Below are 18806 nucleotides of genomic sequence, written 5' to 3' on the forward strand. Positions count from 1 at the left end.
GATTGGAGTGATGCAGCTGCAAGCCAAAGAATGCCAAAAATTGTTGGCAACCACCAGAAGCTTGGAGAGAGGCACGGAATAGATTCTCCCCCAGGAGCTTTCTGAGGGAGCATGGCCCCACTGACACCATGATTTCAGAACTTCTGGCCTCCAGAACTATGAGAGAATAAATTTCTGTTGTTTTAAGCCTCTGTTTGTAGTAATTTGCTATGGCAATCCTAGGGAGCCAACACACTCCTGAAAAAATTATGCTAAGAGAAAGAAGCCAATCAAAAAGGACCATAAATTGTATGATTCCATTTATATGAAATGTCCAGAGTAGGCAAATCCACAAACAAAAAATAGATTAGTGGCTACCTAGGGCTGGGGGATGCTGGGTTTGGAGATTGATAACTAATGGCATGGGGTTTCTTTTTGGGGTAATTAAAATGTTCTAAAATTGATTGTGGTGATGGATGCACAATTCTGTGAATATACTAAAAGCCAATGAATTTTAATAACAACAACAAAATGAATTAAAGTAAGAAAGCACTTAAAAAAGGGTGGGGCATGTCAAAAGAACACAGGACCCAAGCTGAAAGAACTCCAAATGACTAAGGCTGAAACAAGTTGAACAATTAATAATCATAGTACTGTACTGAATTATAACCCACAGAATAAAATATTTATAAATATAAACTGAAAGAATTAAATAAACTGAAAAATAAAGTCACCGAATAAATCAAATCAATGGGGAAAGAAAGGATAGCACTTCCTTACAGAAAAGTTCCAATTAATAAATGTAGAAGAAATGAGGGAAATACAAAATTTCCATTAATACACCACAGTTATATAATTTTTAAGCCAGCCAATATTTTTTTTTAGCAGTGGCGGTTGTATACCAACTTTAGTGACAGTAATTGTCAGTAAGTTCTGATAACATAGTAATAATTTTTACAAACAAGATATACCAAAGATGCTAAAATTAGTGAATAAAAGTTTGCTGAAAAAATAGGATAATCAAGTAGTCTCAAAGTATCTCTCCCAAGATACTTATTAATTATAAAAGCACTGCATGGGACATACTTACACTACATAACTATTTGTTCTCTCTCTAAAATTCTAACTTAACTGACATCCTGTATTTTTCTTTGCTTTATCTGTCAACCCAAACTGAGAAAGGCACACCACTTCCATGGTATTCTTGCCAAAAATGTATAATGTTTTCTAATCATGAGAAAACAGCAGACAAACAAACACATTCTACAAAATTACTGACTATGAGATAAGGAAAGACTGAGAAACTGTCACAGGAAAAGGAAATTAATAAAAATAAAAGCAGAAATCAACAAGTTAGAATCAAAACTTACTGTAGAAGAGATGAAAAATCTAAGCCAGGGGTTGGCAAAATTTCTGTAAAAGGCTAGATACTAAATATTTAAGACTTTGTGGGCCACTTGAGTAGCTGCAGCTACTCAACTCTGCCATGGTAGTGTGAATGAGCGAGCAAGACTGTGTTCCAGTAAAACTTTCTCTACAAAGACAGTGAGCAGACCAGATCTGGCCAAAGTGTGCCAACCCCTGATATCAATAGACCATTTTCTATTGAAGAAACTTTTCAAAGATCAAATCCCTCTCTAAAACACCAGGCTTTGTCTGTTTCACAGGACAATTATACCAAACTTTAAAAGATTAGACAATTCTAAAGAATTTTCAAACTTTCATCCCCACTTCCTACTACCACCCACCCATGCACCCACCCACAAGAGTATATCTTTTTATTTGCATGTATTCTTGCAAAAAAGTGACTGTTTTGTATATACATAGTTTTTTGTGTACATATTGTTTAATTTACAAGTAGTAATTTGCCACTTCAAATAATGCTTTAACAAACAATTCCACACATGTTCTCTCCTAACTTATGCAAGCACTGTTGGGTCACAGGAACCTATAAGGGCTCCTATGTCCCCAAAGTCCTGCCAACATCTGGTATCATCTGGTTTTCAAATTTCTAACAGGTAAAAGTTTCCATTACTTTTGTTAACTATTTCTGAACATTGAAAAAGAAAGAAAATTTTTGCCTTTCTTTTCTATAAAAAGAGTATAACATTGATATCAAAACCTGAAATATATCACAAAACCAAAAACTACAGAAAAAATTCAAATACTGATGCAAAATCCTAAATATTAGCAAGACTCCAACAGTACATTAAAAAAAAAATCAAAATACATCATATGCATAAATATACAATGTATTATAGGATTAATTCCAAGAATGCAAGAATGGTTCCACATTAGCAAGCAAGCAAGCAAGTAAATAAATAAATAAATAAAATGGCTATCTCCACAGACTCTGAAATATCCATTCTGGATAGGAATACTCTATAAAATATGAATAGATGAATACTTCCGTAGTATTGCAAAATAGATCTACCAGCTCAAAAGTTAGTGTCAAACCTAAATGAAGAAACTATAGAAGCATTCCCACTAAAGCCTGGATAGGGCTGGTTGGTTAGTTTACTTGGTCAGAGCTTGTTGCTGGTAACACCACGATCAAAGTTTTGGATCCCCTTACCAGCCAGCTGACAATAAACAAACAAACAAACAAAAAAGCCTGAAATAAAACAAGGATGTTCACTGTCATGTACTGGGGATACTAGCTAATGCAGTAAGAAAAGAAGAAAATAAGAGTACAAAAATTGGAAAGGAAATGGTAAAATGGTCATTATTTGCAGATGATGTAACTGTATACCTGAAAAAATCTGGAGAAGGGCTATCCAATATGATAGCCACAAGCCACATGTGGTCACCGAGCATGTGAAATGTGGTGTGATTTGAAACAAATGTTTTCATTTTAATTAAATTGCATTTAAATTAAGATAGCTTTATGTATTAGTGACTACTGTATTAGATAATGCAGATCTAGAGAATCAACCAAAATGCGATACAGACACATAATTGATACATGGCAATCAACAGCTCTTTTTTTTTTTTTGGTGGCTGGCCTGTAAAGAGTATCAATAGCTTTCATACACACAAAATAACAATCAGATAAAGGACATAAAGGAAGAGAAAAACCTATTTATAATAGCAACAAAAAAGAAAAATCTTAGGAATAAATCTAAGAAATGTGAGATTTGTGGAGAATACTTCAAAAACATAAAAAGAAGGTTTGAACCTACTATGTTCTTGGTTAGGAAATTCCATGGTATATGATGTGATTTCTCCCAAAGTCAATCTATAAATTTATACAATACCACTAAAAATACTAACACATTTTTATAATTAAACTAGACAAGCTAATCCTTAATTTCATATAAAAAATAAACAAGAAAGAATATCTGGAAAAGCTCAGAAAAAGAAGAGCAATGAGGGTAGAAGGAGGACTGATGCTACTAGAGAGTAAAATCTATTCTAAGCCTTGGTACAGAGAAAGGGGACACCTTAGACTGGTGAGGCAAAAACGAACTATCTACTAAGCATTACAGGGATAACTGGATAGCCATCTGCAAAGAATAAAGTTGGATCCTCACCCCATATTATATATCAAAATAATTCCAAATGAACAAAGACTTAAATATAAAATATAGAACCATAGCAGTTCTAGAAGAAACCATGGGAGAAATTCTTTATAATTTTGGAATGGAGAATGTATTTCTAATTATTATTCAGAACATAGACACTGTAAAAGGAAAACTGATAAACGAATCTTTCTGAATGACCTGAAACACAATGAGCAAAGTCAAAAGAGAATAAAGCACTGGGAGAAAATATTTATAATTCATATCAATATTTATAATTCGTATCACACAAAGGGCTATTCTTGCTAATATATAAAGAACTCTCAGAAATTGGTAAGAAAAAACAAAAATGAGTAAAGGATATGAACGGATTACTCATGAAAAAGGAAATAAAAATACTTAATCATATGGGAAAAATGAGATATTAATCTTCAGCAAAAAATCCAAACATTTGATAACATGTTGCTGTGTGGGGTAAGGTGGATTCTCATCTATTGCTGGTGGGAGTATAAATTAATACATCTGGAAAATTTTGTTAATATCTATCAAAATTTAAAATGCATATACTCTTTGTACAAGTCTACTTCTGGAAATCTATCCGACAGATTTATGTGCACAATATGAAACAACATATGCACAAAGTTATTCACTACAACACTGTTGATAACAGCATAATATTGAAAACAATTCAAGTTGGAGGACTGGTTAAATAAATTACAATGCATCTCTACAAAGGGATGTTATACAGTAATGAAAATGAGAAAGTTCTCTATGTACTCAAATAGAAAGAACTCTAAGATACACTGAGCAAAAAAAATAACAAGGTATAGAAAAGTGACATAACATGCTTTATTTTATATGCATGAAGACCTCCAGGAGGATCCCACCCCCCCCAAAAGACACTGCTTTTCTTAGGTGAAGTGAGGGAGAAGGACTAGGTTGTTTGGATCGGGGATGGGTATTTCCATATATACCTGTATATATTTTTTGCTTTTTTTACTATTTGAATATATTATCTATACAAAAACAACACACAAAAATACAATAAAAGGAAAAAAAGACACACTATTCAGCTTTAAAAAAAAAATGAGTCAGCACTAGATTTAATGATATGCAATCATATCCAAAACATATTTTTAAGAGAAAAAAGCAAAGTGACAATGTGGGTACAGTATGCTTCCAATAATGAGCTTTACAAAAAGATACATATTCTTATAGATGCACAGAATATCTCTGGAAAGATACACCAAACTGAGATAGATGATTGCTTCTGGGGAAGGCAAGTAGAAGACTCAAAGAAGCACCTGATATTACATGTCCTTTGTTATTGCTTGAATATTATTTATTTTTTACTATATGACATTTTATTATAAAATGAATTTCAAATGTTTATCTCCCACCAGATCTTATCTCTAAGCTCCAGATCTGTATTTCCAATTGCCTACCTGATTCCAACTGCTCCACCTGGACTTCTCACAGGCACGTTCAACCCAGTAAGTATAAATCTAAACTCATGATCTTCCCCACAAGACCTGGTCCTTCTCTAGTGTTCTTTGTCAGTGTTGACATTACCACCCTCTCTGCTGCTGAATTTAAAAATGTGTGAGGTAGCTGACTCCTTCTCCCTCCAACCTCCAACCAGTCACCCAGTCCTGTTGACGCTCTCTCTTCATTGCATCTGCATGTGTTCATCTTCATTAGCGGTGCCATAAACCAGCAAACATTATCTCTCACCCAACTTTGCCACAGTCATATACCATTTTCCTTATTGCTTCCTTCTCTTGCAATCCAATCATTCTACTCCCCTAGTTAAAAGCTTCCTATGACTTTTGGGAAGTAAGATGATCAGAGAGATTGAAAAAGACCCAGAATTCTCAGTGTAATCTACATGATCTGACTTTCTCTAGTACTTTCTCATCTCATGCTCCCATCTTACTCTTTATATTCCAGCCACACTAGCCTTCATTTAGCTCCTCAAACTCTCCCTTCCTCAAGGCCTTGCATGTGCCCACATCTCTCCCAACACCAGCACCACTAAGTTTTCACTGAGTTAACTACCTCTCATCCTTCCTGTCTCAGTTTAAGCACACTCTTCAGAATATCTTTACTGACCTTTCAGACAAGGTCTGACCCCCTGTTTTATGCTGGCTTATCACCCCTTTGTCAAATAACTTATTGCAACAATAATTAAGTAATCATAAAATAATATTTATCCTTCTAACAGTCTAAGAACAGTTTTACTCACTGCTGTATTCTAAAATAATGCTATAACATAAACATTTGTTGAATGAATGAATAAACGTAAGGACAGGGAGGCAGAACTAAAGGGAAGACCAAAGGCCACAGCACATGAGAAAAGCTCGTGTCAGCAGAGGCCTGCAGGAGGCGTCACATGCTGCCCAAACTCTCGCCTCAGCAATCCTGGACCCTGGCTCATTGTCAACATCTGCCCACTCACCACACTGTTTGGGGACTGGAGCTGCCCTGACAAGGCTGGGCTGCTATTGTAGCCAGAGGTGATGCCAGAGGAGAGGCTTCCGTTGGAGCTGGTGCACAGGGAACTGGAGTTGGCCAGGGTGTGTAGTTTTTCTTCTTCCTGGGAAGGACAGATCCTTATCAACCAGCTTCTAATGCAGCCTCAATATGCACACTCTCCCTTCCCACCTCCATAGCTCCCATCAAACACTTCCCAGTGCCTCCCCACCTCGGTCTCACACCCTGTGCCTTCCCAAAGCCATTGCTCTTCACTCTTCCCCATCACACGCCAAAGCCTCTTCTTCCCAGACTCTAGCCTGGGCACAAGAGCTGGTCTGATGAGGGTGTAAAGAAACAGTGTAAACAGAAAGTGAGCGCAGCTTTGAGCTGGCACCAGGAATCCCATGCCCTCCTCTAAATGTTATATCCTAAGACTCAAAGGCAGCCACAGTGAAGGCTGACCCAGTCTGAGGTCTGCCCCAGGCTCCAGACCTATCCTGAAATCAGAGGTTCACCCCACTCCCCACCCTCAGCAGCTGAGAAATGATCCGCTGGCGGATTCTTAGCTTCTCTTGTTCAGTCCGCTCCTGCAGTCGGTCCCGGGCTCGGGCAATCTCCACCTTGGCCTCCTCACGGGCCCGCTGGTAGTCTCGAAGCATCAGCTCTATGCCAGAGGGTGGGCCAGCAGACCTTGACTCTTGGCTCCTGAGGAAGACCACAGGATGTTAAGATACCGTCTAACATGGGGGATGAGTGATAGCCCTGGGCCTGCCCACCCCAGGCTAACTTAACCACCTTCTTGAAAGACCCATCCTCCCTTTGTCCACTGGGTCCTAGAGTTTGATTTTACATCCTCAGGAGAGGCTGCTGGACAGAGAGGAACAAGCCATTCTGAAACCCAGGCCTGCAGACTTGCAAAGCATGTCCCTCCTTTCCCATGACTTCTCTCTGCCCCCAACTCCCTCCTATATCCTCTTCTTTCCATTTGCCCCAGTTTCCCACATCCATCTCCACTTGTCCAAAGGCACTGAGGACCCTCCAGAATGCTAAAACTCCAGTCCCTGAGCTCCACAATCCCCTCCCCCCAACAGAGCCTGCTCCCTGCAGGAAGTTCAACTCTCGCCTGGTAGTCTCCACGACATCCTTCCTCAGTTGCTGTAGGTATTCTCGGCGCCTGCTGGGCAAGTCAAGGTCCCAGGTGGGGAGATCCCTGTTGGGCAGGAGGTTCAGTTGTTTCTGGGGGCTGAAGCTTCGTGTCTGGGGGGAGTTCTGAAGTTGCTCAGTCCGCTCTCTCCTGAGGGTCTCTATGGCTTTTTTTTGCCTGGACAAAACATGATTGATTCACTGAAGCTGGCCCTGAAGGTCCTTCACCTTAAGTTCTATCTCTGACCCCTGGAAAATGCCAGAGATGAGCAAGGGCAGAGGGAATAGCCAGCTATTAGCTTTCTCAGGTTCTCTTTCCTCTTAGCCCCAACCTTTTCCCTCCCAACTTCAGGCTGTGGGCCCTTACCGAGCATAGAGATCCTCCCAGGTAGACAGCACAGGTTCATCAGGAGCAAGCGCCTCCCCTGTCCCACTCTGCAGCACCTGCAGCAGGGCATCTGTCTCCCCAAAGCCATGGTGCAGTTTTGCTTCTGTGAGTTCCATGCTGAGTGAGAGGTTCTGGGCCCCAAATTGGAGGGGCATCTGCTCCCTCTGGGACCAATCAGGATACTGGCTCTGGTCATCAGGAGGTTGTAGGGGTCTCCTTTCCTGCTCTCCAGAGCTGAGATCACAAGTGACCCCCAGTTCCTCAGCCACACCCAGCCCCCTAGGAGAGGCATCCTGAATCCCACACCAGTTTCTAAATTTGTTATGAACTGGGAGGTCCCTCGGGCTGTGAAGCTGGGGCTCAGAGGCCACGCACATCTGGGAACTAGAGTACAACAGTCCCTCAGGGTGGCAGGACTGAGGTGGGCCCAACGTGGAACCTCGGAGCCCTGTACTTTCAGTCAACTTGGAGATATGGCAGGGGCTGAGGTGCTGGAGGCCTCCCCATGAAGAAGAAACGTCCAGAGTGGGTTGTGGCTCCCTTAGAGATGCTGAACCCCCATTTTCTGTACTGATCTGCCATCGACTTGGCCCCCTACTGCTCAGTGGGCCATGCTCTGGAGAAGCCATATCCTCAGGCACAAAGCTGCTGGCCAGCCTCTGACTCTTGTGCCTCAGTGGTGGAGGCGACAGTCTGCTTTGAACCCTGGTGGTGGTCCTAGGCTGAAGCTGCTTATGGGGCTGCCCTAAGAAATTAACTTGGAGTTTTGAGCTCTGCTGTAGGCTGTGTGGGAAGCTTAACTCAACAGAGGACCTCCCATCACTCCTTTCTAAGGGACTTCTGCCTCCTCCATCCAGAGCCTGAACTCTCTGGGAGCCACCTGATTCATCAGTGGTTTGAGAATAATTTTCCACTGGAGGTTTTGAGGCACCAACAGGAAGGTCTGGGCTGGAGTCAAGCTTCTGGTGGCCTTCAAGAGGAGAAGCTGAGGGTGCAAAGAGAGTCAAAGAGCCTAGGGGTAGACCTGACTCTTGGGTGCTGGCACTAAGTGTGAGGATTGGGGAAGAAGCCCTGTCCACCAACAAGGCACTTGTGGGGCCCAGCTTCTGGACCCTATGCTCCCTGATGGTCTCTGAAGGATTGGGGAAGAGCCCTGGAAAGTGAGAGAGGCTGGGGCTGCTGACAACCAGGCAAGAAGTTTCCTCCAGCTGGGAGCTGGGCAGCAGGGAAGCATCAGGAGAAGCTGGGGGGCTCACAGAAGGAAGGTTCTGCCCAAGGGGTTTCTCAAACCTCAAGTGGGATGAAGGTATAGGAGGGCTCTGAGGCCTGCAGTGGGTGCTTTCTTCCTGAAGATCTGGGGGCTCTGCCATTTTCCATGCTGTTTCCTCTGCCTCTCTCTTCTGAAGTACCTCTGGGACATCTCCCTTTTCTTGAGACCTGGTCAAGATATCTGAGCCCAGCACTTCAAGGATCATACTGACTTCCTGAGGTTTAGCCTCTGGGGACTGGAGGTGTAGAGGGGCTGAGGCCAAGTCAGTCTGGCTGCCCTTATCCACAGTGGTCTGAGTAGAGCTGTCAATCATAACGGCCTGTGGGGCCTCATCGCGAGCGTCCTTCTTGGTGTTCTGTTCTTTTTTGGCTACACTTGGCTGGGAGAGACTCCCGAGCAGCTCCGAAGTACTGTGCAGGAGCTGTGACAGGTGGAGAGACAGGTTGTGCATACTGACCCATGAGGCCAGATCAGAGGCTGACGCACTGACTTCAGGCTGAGCAGAGGAGACATCGGCACAGCTCCAATGGAGTGTGCAGCCCAGGGTCTGTGTGGCCTGCTCAAAGGTGTTCATTCTGGCCTGCACCCCAGGACAGCCTGCCTCTGAAGGATACAGCATCATCATCTCACCCACTGGAGTTGCAGCACTTCCTTCAGCCAAGAGGAGCTCATTCCTCAAACACCCTGCTTCATCAGGGGGGCTCTTGACCTGGGGTCTCTTGATGAGACCCGAAGTGGGGGCTGCTCCTTCAGAGCTGATTAGGACTTGGGGGTCCCCCGAAGCAAACGAGGAACTCCGTACTTTCCAGGCCTCATTTGAACCTTGGGCATTCTCAATGCTGCTACATGTACTTGACAGGTCCCTAGTATTGGCATAGGTACTGAGGCGGGAGTGGAGTGGGGAGTTCTGGTCTTCCAGGCCACTGTCCCTGCTGGAGCACTGGGCCACATTTGATGGTACTGTGCCCTGAGGTTTCTGGCTGCAGGAGATATCAACTGCACTGTCAAACACATATTGCTTCCAGCAGATGTGTGCAGGCTCCTCTGGACGCCAGGGCAGGATGTAGGGATTGACTTCACTGGAACCAAAGTGCAACATTCTTTTGTCCACCTGAGAGCACCAATTCTCTGGCTTTCCCTGCCAGGCCTGTTCCAAAGTACCAGACATCCAGCTGGTCATGAAATCAGAGACTGGCATACATGAGAGAGCAGAAAATGTTGGGTAAGGAGGGGTGGCAGGTTTCAGGGGCCTGTGATAAGCAGTGCCATTGTCCAAGTTAGATGAGGCTTTTTGATTGCAGCCCTCAGCCTTCAGAGAGGTTCTAGCCACTGACTTTCCTGAGGAACAGCCCCTGGGAGGTGGGTTCCATGATCTGTTAGACCCCTCTGAATCCTCATCTGTAGGGGAAGGAGGCTCCACACTCAAGTTCAGCTCTTGAAGAGATCGAGAAGAGCTGATCAAGGAGAACTGTGGTCTGAGGGAGCACTTGGAGTGTTTGGGGCCAGAGAAGATTGCAATCACAGGAAGTGAGCGTCTGTGGTGGGGAGCTGGCTGCTCCCTGCCAGAGTAGGGATGGCCAGGCCTCTGGGCAGCAGGCTGTGGTACTTCACTTTGCCCCAAGGGCACAGCATCTGAGTCTTTGAAGACTGATGAGAATGTCTTAGACACAGGAGGCTTGGCCAAAGCAACCTCCTTTCTCCCGACATCTCCAACCTGACAGCCGTCCAAGCCTCCATCAGCAGCAGCAGGGAGATTCTTGCTCTGGTAAGGGTCTTCACCACCACCAGAAGCCTGGTCTCTCTGCTGCTCTTCTTCCTCCCTGGAACCATCAACCGGGGGTCTACAGACATGATTTAACTTTGCTACAAACTTGGCTTGGGGATCCAAACAACTGTGATCCCTGAACTCAGAGGAAAGTTGTGGCTTTTCTGAAAGGAATCTGATGGTATTTTCCAAACATCTATGCTGTGGCTCTACCACCAGCTCACTCTCAACAGACCCTTCACTTAAATTTAGGGTGTATAGGCCCCAAGTTGTTGCAGGTGGTTCTGGCTTGGTTTGAGACATCTGTGCATTTTGGCTACCTACTGAGCTATCCTGAAACTTCCTCAGTGGCTCAGGGTACATGCCTGAAGGGAAAAGGGCAGCCTCAAGTTCTGTGCTAACTTTCTTCTCAGGAACCTTTTTCTCAGGACCTTCTACTGACCTTGAGCTTCCATCAGCAGCTGAGTGGCTGAGAGAACTTGTCCTCATATCAGGGGCAGAAGGAGAGCTATAGCCTTGAACTGGAGATGGGACAGTGGCCGTAGTGGAGGGCTTAACAATGTTGTTGTCTGTTGGCCCAAATTCCATATTAATGCCTTTGGGCTCAAGACCATATGACAAGAGCATGTCAGGTTCTTCGGAAGAGCTCTCTCCTCTCTCATCCACTTCACAGGCCCTGGAAGGTACTACGCAAGGTGGATGGATAGTATGTGGGGTAGACTTGGAAGTTGCCTTCCCCAGGTCTGCATTTCTATAACACAGTGAAGTGGAGGAATGGGTACAGGCATGAGTAGCAATGGGTTGAGAATTGCAAAGAAGTTGGCAAGGAAGAGATCTGCTCTCTTCCCCTCTAGATGGACTGAGACTCCTGCTGCCTCTAATTCTCCCTGAGGAGACGTGGCAATCTAAAGTTTCCTTTGGGCATCTGCATGGGGCTTCCTCTCTGACTCCCCCAGGATCTGGGCTAGGTCTTTGATCTGGCAATGGAGTTGGCCTGGGATGTTCGCTGGCAGCCCTGCAGGCTTCCATCAACCCAGACCCAACATTCCCCTTCCACTTCACACACTGCTGTGCGTAAGCTTCCAGTTCAACCCTCAGGGCACAAGGTAGAATGATACCTTGTTTGGGACTTGCTTTCCCTTCTTCTAAGCCAGTTGAAGCCTCACAGCATTGGACATTATCTTGCTTAGGCCCTGAGAGACCTGAAGAATTCTGAACATCACAGATCACAGACTGATTTTCAAAATGGGGTGTTTTTTCTTCCTGTGTGATCACTAAGAAGTTACCTAAACCTCCTCCATATGTGGTGTCTAGAGTTCTATGTTCCTGGTGATCTCCATTGCTGTCCTGACTGCTAAGGGGCATGCGTTCTGCAGTCTCCCATGGGAGTAGCTGATTTTGCCCATGCAGAATCAATCCAGGATCATCACAAGGGACCTGGGAAGATAAGGCAGTCACTACTTTCTCTGATCTTACCCTCCTGTCCCTCTCTACAGCTGCTGAAGAAAGAAGACTGTCAGAAGCCAAAGGATCAGCAGAGGAAGCTGTTCTTATCGCGTCTTTCTTTTCCTCTACGACTCTAGAAGAACTAGGGTGACGTGCAAACTGTTCGCCTGCTCCCAGGAAATGTCTCAGTTCTCCAGTACACTGTCTTTTGCCTAGAGCAGGTGCAGGCTGAGAGGAAGCCTGTGAGGGATGCCATGTTCCTCTGTCAGTTTCAGTGCTGGGCAGAGGTTGAAAGCTGTCTGCAGAGAGGGGTATGACCTGGTTCCTCTCATCAACTGACAGACATCCTAGTTCAGCAGGTAGAGATACCACATGAAATCCCTGTACTTCACCTTCATTCCTGGTCCTGTCTGATACTGACTGGTCCATTTGTTTACACTGAGGCCTGCCAGTGGCCCTTGAACATTCAGGTTCTAGTAAAGTTTCATAATAAGGAAGTATTGTCCCCCCAGCCACAAAGTCATTAAGCTGCTTTCTCTGGGTCTTTGCCTGTCTGATCTCCTCTGAGATAGCAAAACACATGGACATATGGACAGAGGGCTCCAACAGCTTCGCCTCTGGATTAGGCACCCTCAGCCGAGAAAGAGGTGCTAAAAAAGCACCGCTGGTAACACTGAGGTTCTCAGCCTCCTTGTCTGCCTTCTGCCTTGCCTCCCTACTCTGATCATTATCCTCTTCTAAGGAGACACTGACCCTCTTTTCAAGCTGGCTAGTAATCCTGTTCAGGGAATTGGCTCTTACTTCTTTTTGTACAGCTGCCTCGGCTTCAGAAGCAAAACCTTCCCAGGTATTCAAACTCATCCAGGGAATGCTGAGGTCCTCTCCTTGGTCTTGGGTACTATTGCTTGCTGATATCCTGTCCTCTGTCTCCAGGGGAATACTTTCTGGTATACCAGACTGACCATGAGATCCTGTGGCCATGGATATTGCAGACACACACCAAGCAGTGTGTGCCACATAGGAGCGCTCTCTAACATTTCCCTGAGGGCTGCAGCTTCTGGTCTCTCCATTCTGGTCCTGATACCCTACTCCTGTTACCAAGGGACTTTTGTGAATTTTCACCATTGTGGTATCCATCATATAATCAACTGAAGAGATGCCTATAGTTTCAGGTGTGTGAAGACAGCTTCTTGGAAGCCTTGGATAATTCAGGGGCAAGGCAGCATTCAGGTCTTGGTGGGAAGGAGCTGTAGAGATGTCTGTCTGGCTCAGTAATGGGCAGACAGTCTCCTGGCTGAATAATGTGCCCATACAAAGTTGGCTCGGACTGGGAAGTTTCTGTGTCAATGAGGCCATTTTATGTTTTTCCTGTAGGCTTCCTCCCTTTTGCATAGCCATTTCTTCAACTTTGCCTTGAGCTTTTGGCTCCTCTTGCTTAGAAGTACTTATGTGTTCAGCAATTTGGCTTTCCTGAAAACCGTTCACAGTCTCCAATTCCTGAAGATTTCCCAAGCCCCAAGGCTGCCCTTTGGGGCTTGCTGATGGTTTTACCAACTCGCTATCATTCTCAGAAGACCTCTCTGGTCTGGGCCACAATGGTAGAGCTCTAGCCAATGCTTTCATTCTCCTTGGGTAAAGAGAAGTGTTGGTGGACTCTTGGCAAGTTGTGCATGTCCCTAAAGAATCACATGTGTCCCTGGCGGGTCCGAGTAATCCAGCTGGGTGGGTGTGCTCTCTCACAGATTTACTCTCTTGTATACACTCCTTCAACCTGAAGGGGCTCAGGTTGATTTTCTGGACCTGAGGATCATTCCCAGTGCTGCTGTTAACCTCCATTTCCCCAGCTTCACTATCCCTAAAGATAACATCACATGTCTGTTTTGGAGAAGATGGTTGATCCTTGAAGAGCAAATGGTTTCCAGAGCTGCCTGGTCTCAGGACATAGTCAGCCTTCTCCTGATCCTTCTGGTCCTGCAACACAAACTCCTTACTGCTTCCTGGTAAGGGGGAAGCATGAAGCTGCTTATTCTGCTTGGATTCAATTTCTAAGATGCCATTTTCCAGCAGCATTACACTCCTAATTAGCCTAGTCATTTCATCAGCTCTGTTCACTCTTTTATTCTGTTTCTTTCCAGAAGGTTCTTCTTTGTGGTTTAATATTTCTTGTGACTTTCCAAGGCCCTTGTATTCACTGGGGTTTCTTTCTTGAGAGCATGTAACTGACTGGAATCTTTCATTTGTAGACTCTGTCCCTGGAAGCTTAAACTCTTCTAAGCTGTCTTTGGGATGAACAGCATTTCCAGGAAGACCAATTTCATTCTTCCCTTCCCACCTGTGGGCTGGACTCTCATCCTCAACCACTATTACTGGGCTGCTTATTCTATGATGTACTGATCTGGACTTCAGTACAGAAATAGCAGTTTTCCTTGGCATGTCCTTCTCAATGCCTAAACTGATGGTTTTACATATGATATCAGACCTGGCCCTGGAAGGAAACTGTCTGTTCATATTACAGGCCTGGCTCTGCCTTAGGACTGCATTCTGACCCTGCTCTTTTTCCCCACCTGCCTCAGATTCACAGAGGCGGAGGAGAGGCTTCCCAGGCTCAGAGCTGTCTGAAGAAACACTGCAAGAGGACTGCGCAGCAGTCTTTTTGCCCTTATTAAGTGCTGGAAGACTGAGTTTTTTATTTAAAATTCCAACTTGATTTTCAAATTCACACACTCTTGTGCTGGTAGAAGGAAGAAAATGTCTGTCTTGAGCAACAAAAAAGTAAACTGAATTATGGTTTTCTTCTCTAATATTTCCAGTGCATTTTCCTAATTCTCTGATAACTTCCCTGGTATTCACATCAACTGGCCTCTCTGCTATGACCTGCTGAGATGAGGCAATCTTAGAATTTTGGTTTTGTAACAGCACTGGCAAATTATTCTTCAAATAAGAATTTTGGAGGGCTTGGTGGTTGTGACCAAAACCCCAGGCTTCCCTGGGTGGTGGGGAAGGCACCCTTACTTCTCTGCAAGCTGGAATCTCTAAGGCAGTTTCTGTCAGGGCATCCCTGCTTTTTGTCACATAGAATGTTTCCAAGGGAGGTGGCTGCAAGGAAGATGGGAGAGGATTCCAGGGAGCAGAGTGGAGGTATAGCTCTGGACCTGATGGAAAGGCAAAGGAAACATTTGTGTGTCTTCGAACTACTTCCTTCTGGCAATCTGCCTTCTCTTCCTGTTGGGGGTGGTGGCTGTTGTGACTTAACTGCCCTGGCTGAACTGCACTATTTTTCCTGAGAGGAGCCCAGCCTTGGGGCCAACAGTCTGCTTTGGTGGCTATGGTGACATTATTGTGACAAGCATTCTTCTGGAAGAAATACTCATCAGAGGAAGTAATCAGTTCAGGTTTCCTGCTACCTTGAAAACACTCTTCCAAGTTGTTCTGTTTGACTTCACATGCTTCTTCCATGGAATTTGATATCTTGCTCTCTGCTGCAAAGACCTGTGCATTTGTAGATTCAGAAGCCAATGATTCTATATCTGCTGAATAAGTTCCACTATAACTCACCTCTTTCTCACTAGTGCTAAAGAAATCTGAAGTACCTTCTAACTTAGCACTCAAACTGTCCTGTTCTTTCTCTGCTTTCAAATGCCTGATTTTGGATAGATGGATTGAAAAGTTGTTCAAACCCAAATTGCTAGCTACCCCAGAACCAACTGTCAATAGAGTATCTTCTCCTTTGACAGAAGCTTGGCCCAAGGAACCAGAGTCTTCCTCCAGGCAGAGGAAAGACAGTTTGGGTTCTCCTACGGCTTCCAAAACAGGATGAGAGAGTTCAAGGAGGTACCTCTGCTGAAGGGCAGTCCAATCCCTTTCATGGGTGCTGCCTACATGAGTGAATGAGGTGGCAGAGGCAGCCAGCACACTTGACACATTAGAGTTGTGGGATGCTTCAGAGCTGCCCTGCTGGGTTGTGTCAAGGATACCTCTGCCCTGACAGTTGCCATCAGATCTTGGTTGAAGAAGCCTTTGAGTTCCCCAAAGTGACAGCTTAGACACATCAGAAGCAGAGGTTGTGTACTCATCTCTTGTATTGCAGGATATCTCAGTACTGCCTTGGGGCAGTTTGGAGCTACATGGCAGGAGTGTTTCTGCACCTGATGAACTTAGTTCTTCAGTATCTAGCCAGTATCCAGGCCTCTCCCCACCACAGGGCTGAAATTCCTGGACATCAGGACTTGTACATAAAGAACTTGCAATTCCTGTGGGACTATTGGTATTGATCTTAGAGTCACAGGAAAACCAGGAATCCATGGATATCAGTGGGCTCTCTCTTGAAAGCTGCATGCCTTGGAGAGAGTTAGCTTGTTCATTGCAGCTTGCCTCCACTTCTGACTCAGGCTGCTCACAATGGGGCTGGAACTGGGGATCAAGGTAAAATGAACTGCTCATTGGCAGGTTGGTAGCCAGCCTAGCTCCTGTTCTATGATTGATGGGACCAAGTGTGCACACTGCCTCTTGGTCCACTACAGGCAGACTAGAGTTTTGCAGATGCCAAAAAGTCTCTGTGGGCATCTCATCAGCTGAACCAAGGAAAGGCTCTTCTTGCTGATCTTCCCCCAGTTCTTCCTCAGCACCAATCAGGCTGTCCAAGGAAAAGCTTCTGTGAGTTTGAGCAAGTAGCACACTATCTGAGGGCATGGTGAAACCTCTCACAGAGGCTCTAGTTCTGGTCCTAAGGTGGCCATGGTCATTGGTGAGATGATTGTCTCCTGGGCTATCTTTTAGGTTTTGGTACCCCTTCTCAGCCAGTGAGTCTTCAGATATTTGGCTGTCATCACTTTTGGAGTTCTCTGACTCTGGGAGATCCCACTTCTTCACCTGAGGGTCCTCTGGCTTCAGCGGCTCTGCCATGGCTTTGGCATAGACGCAGGTGAGAGAATCTACTGAGTAATTGCTATCTGTGTCAGACAAATCATTGTCTTTTTCTCTTGCGTGATCCACTACTGGGCTGGAATCTGTGAGTGGGGCCATGGTGTCTACGTCCCCTGAACTGTGTTGTCTCTTCAAAGGACTGCCACGAGGCAAATGAGAAGACCTTTTGGCAACATCTCTGACACTAGCTGCCAGCACCCTCTGATGCCTTTTTGATGCCCTTCTTGGAGAAGGTGGTTTGGAGTCTGCTGGAAAAGTCTTGGTCACCTTTCCACATCCAGCTGCCCGCTTGGGTCCATGGGAATATAGGGAACTGCAACTGGCTCCCTTAGCAGGCTTGTGGCTCCCAAGGTTCCCTTCTTTTTGCCATACAGCTTGTGTGTGGCCAGAGTTTGCTAGTCTCTTAGCTCTTCTGGTCTGGGTGGTAGAGGTGAGGGTCTTTGGCTCATGCCTTGGCTTTAGCTTGTTAGCTGATTGGCTCAGAGATGCTAAGCCCTGGGACACCACCCGATGGGGCTGTTTACTCTCTCTCTCCATTTCCCGGATGCTGACAGACTCGAGGCTCATAGTGAGGCAGATGCCTGGAGCTGAGGCTCCCTTCCTGGCCAAGTCTCCTCTGGCTGTGTAGAACTTCCCCTGTCTTGAGGAATGGAAGCCATTCTTGCACAGATCTTCTGCCCTTGAAGAGTAAGAAACAGTGTGGGACAAGTGCTCTTCTGACGAGCTTTTCTCTGATACTTGGTGAGTAGGCATAGGCGGTAACATGGTAGAGGGATCCCAGTTAAGGAAAACACTGTGGAGACAAGGAAAGCTATCTCAGAAAAAGTAAGAGGTCCCCTATTTCCTGAGGACAGAGGAATATAAAGTTCTACTCAGTCTGCTATGAAAGAAGTTGAAAACCAGACCAATGTCACTGTCTCCTATAGTCTTCAGGGACAGAGAAAAGCTATATAGGTACAAAAGGAAGCTGTGGACTACAGTACTGGCTCTTCAAGAGGCCTCAAGTATACTTTGTTCCTTGATTTCTTCATCTCAAAAAAAAAGTTGAACTGAATCTAATCCCACCATTATGGAAAACTTCCAGTTAATAGGCAATATGAGGAACAGAGAAATAGTATAAATAATACTACAAGGAATCAAACAGATAAACCTAAAAGGGATACATTCTACAGAACTGACCCACTTTAACAAATGAATGATATGAAGAAATAAAAATAAAACAAAAAAAAATGATTAGAAGAAACTTAACAGACAATGATCATATGCAGTGTGTAAAATCCTATTTGGATCTTGTTTTGAAAAACTAAATATTTTTTAGTCAATTAGAGGAATTTGAATATGGCCTAGGTTTTAGATTATAGAGTAATTAATTTTAATTTTGATAGTTGTGATAATGACATTGTGGTTATAAGAAAAGTCCATATTTTTTTAGAGCTGCATACTTAAGGATGTAGGGTTGAAATGACATGATGACATGATGTGGGCATTACATATACTGTTCTGTCAACTTTGTGAATGTTTGCAAATTTTTCATAATAAAAAAACCCACCTAGTACTCTGAAAACAAGAGTGGTGAGCAAACATAACACCAACAGACATTAATTGTGAACCTCCCATGTACAAGGCCCTGTGCTAAGCTCTGAAGATATAAAGAGGTGTAAGATAAAGGCCTCTGCTCCAAGAAGTTTAGGAGATAACATATACTCCCTTTGACTGCATGTAAGGAATAAAGGAGAAAAGAAACAAGGAAGATCCCACCTTGAATCTGGGAGTCAAAAAGACAGCTCACTTGCCCGGATGAGGTGGGCTCAGGAAGCTCACCTAATGTGGTTGGTCAGGGAGAGAGGCAGCATGTGGGAATGAAGAAGTATGGTTTGAGGCAATGATATGACTGAG

General features: G+C 44.6%; 1 protein-coding gene across 1 annotated transcript in view; it reads right to left on the reverse strand.

Moving 5' to 3' along the window:
* The window catches only part of STARD9 (StAR related lipid transfer domain containing 9), a 139352-nt gene that overhangs the window by 10903 nt on the left and 109643 nt on the right, over window positions 1–18806 (reverse strand). The window contains exons 23-26 of the mRNA XM_063090064.1: window positions 7486–17703; window positions 7093–7296; window positions 6503–6680; window positions 5959–6096 (exon numbers count right to left, since the gene is read on the reverse strand). Of these exons, the coding sequence (XP_062946134.1) occupies window positions 5959–6096; window positions 6503–6680; window positions 7093–7296; window positions 7486–17703 (10738 nt within the window). The remainder of the gene's footprint in view (window positions 1–5958; window positions 6097–6502; window positions 6681–7092; window positions 7297–7485; window positions 17704–18806) is intronic.

The sequence above is a fragment of the Cynocephalus volans genome, chromosome 3, assembly GCF_027409185.1.
Source record: "Cynocephalus volans isolate mCynVol1 chromosome 3, mCynVol1.pri, whole genome shotgun sequence".
NCBI classification, from domain to species: Eukaryota; Metazoa; Chordata; class Mammalia; order Dermoptera; family Cynocephalidae; genus Cynocephalus; species Cynocephalus volans.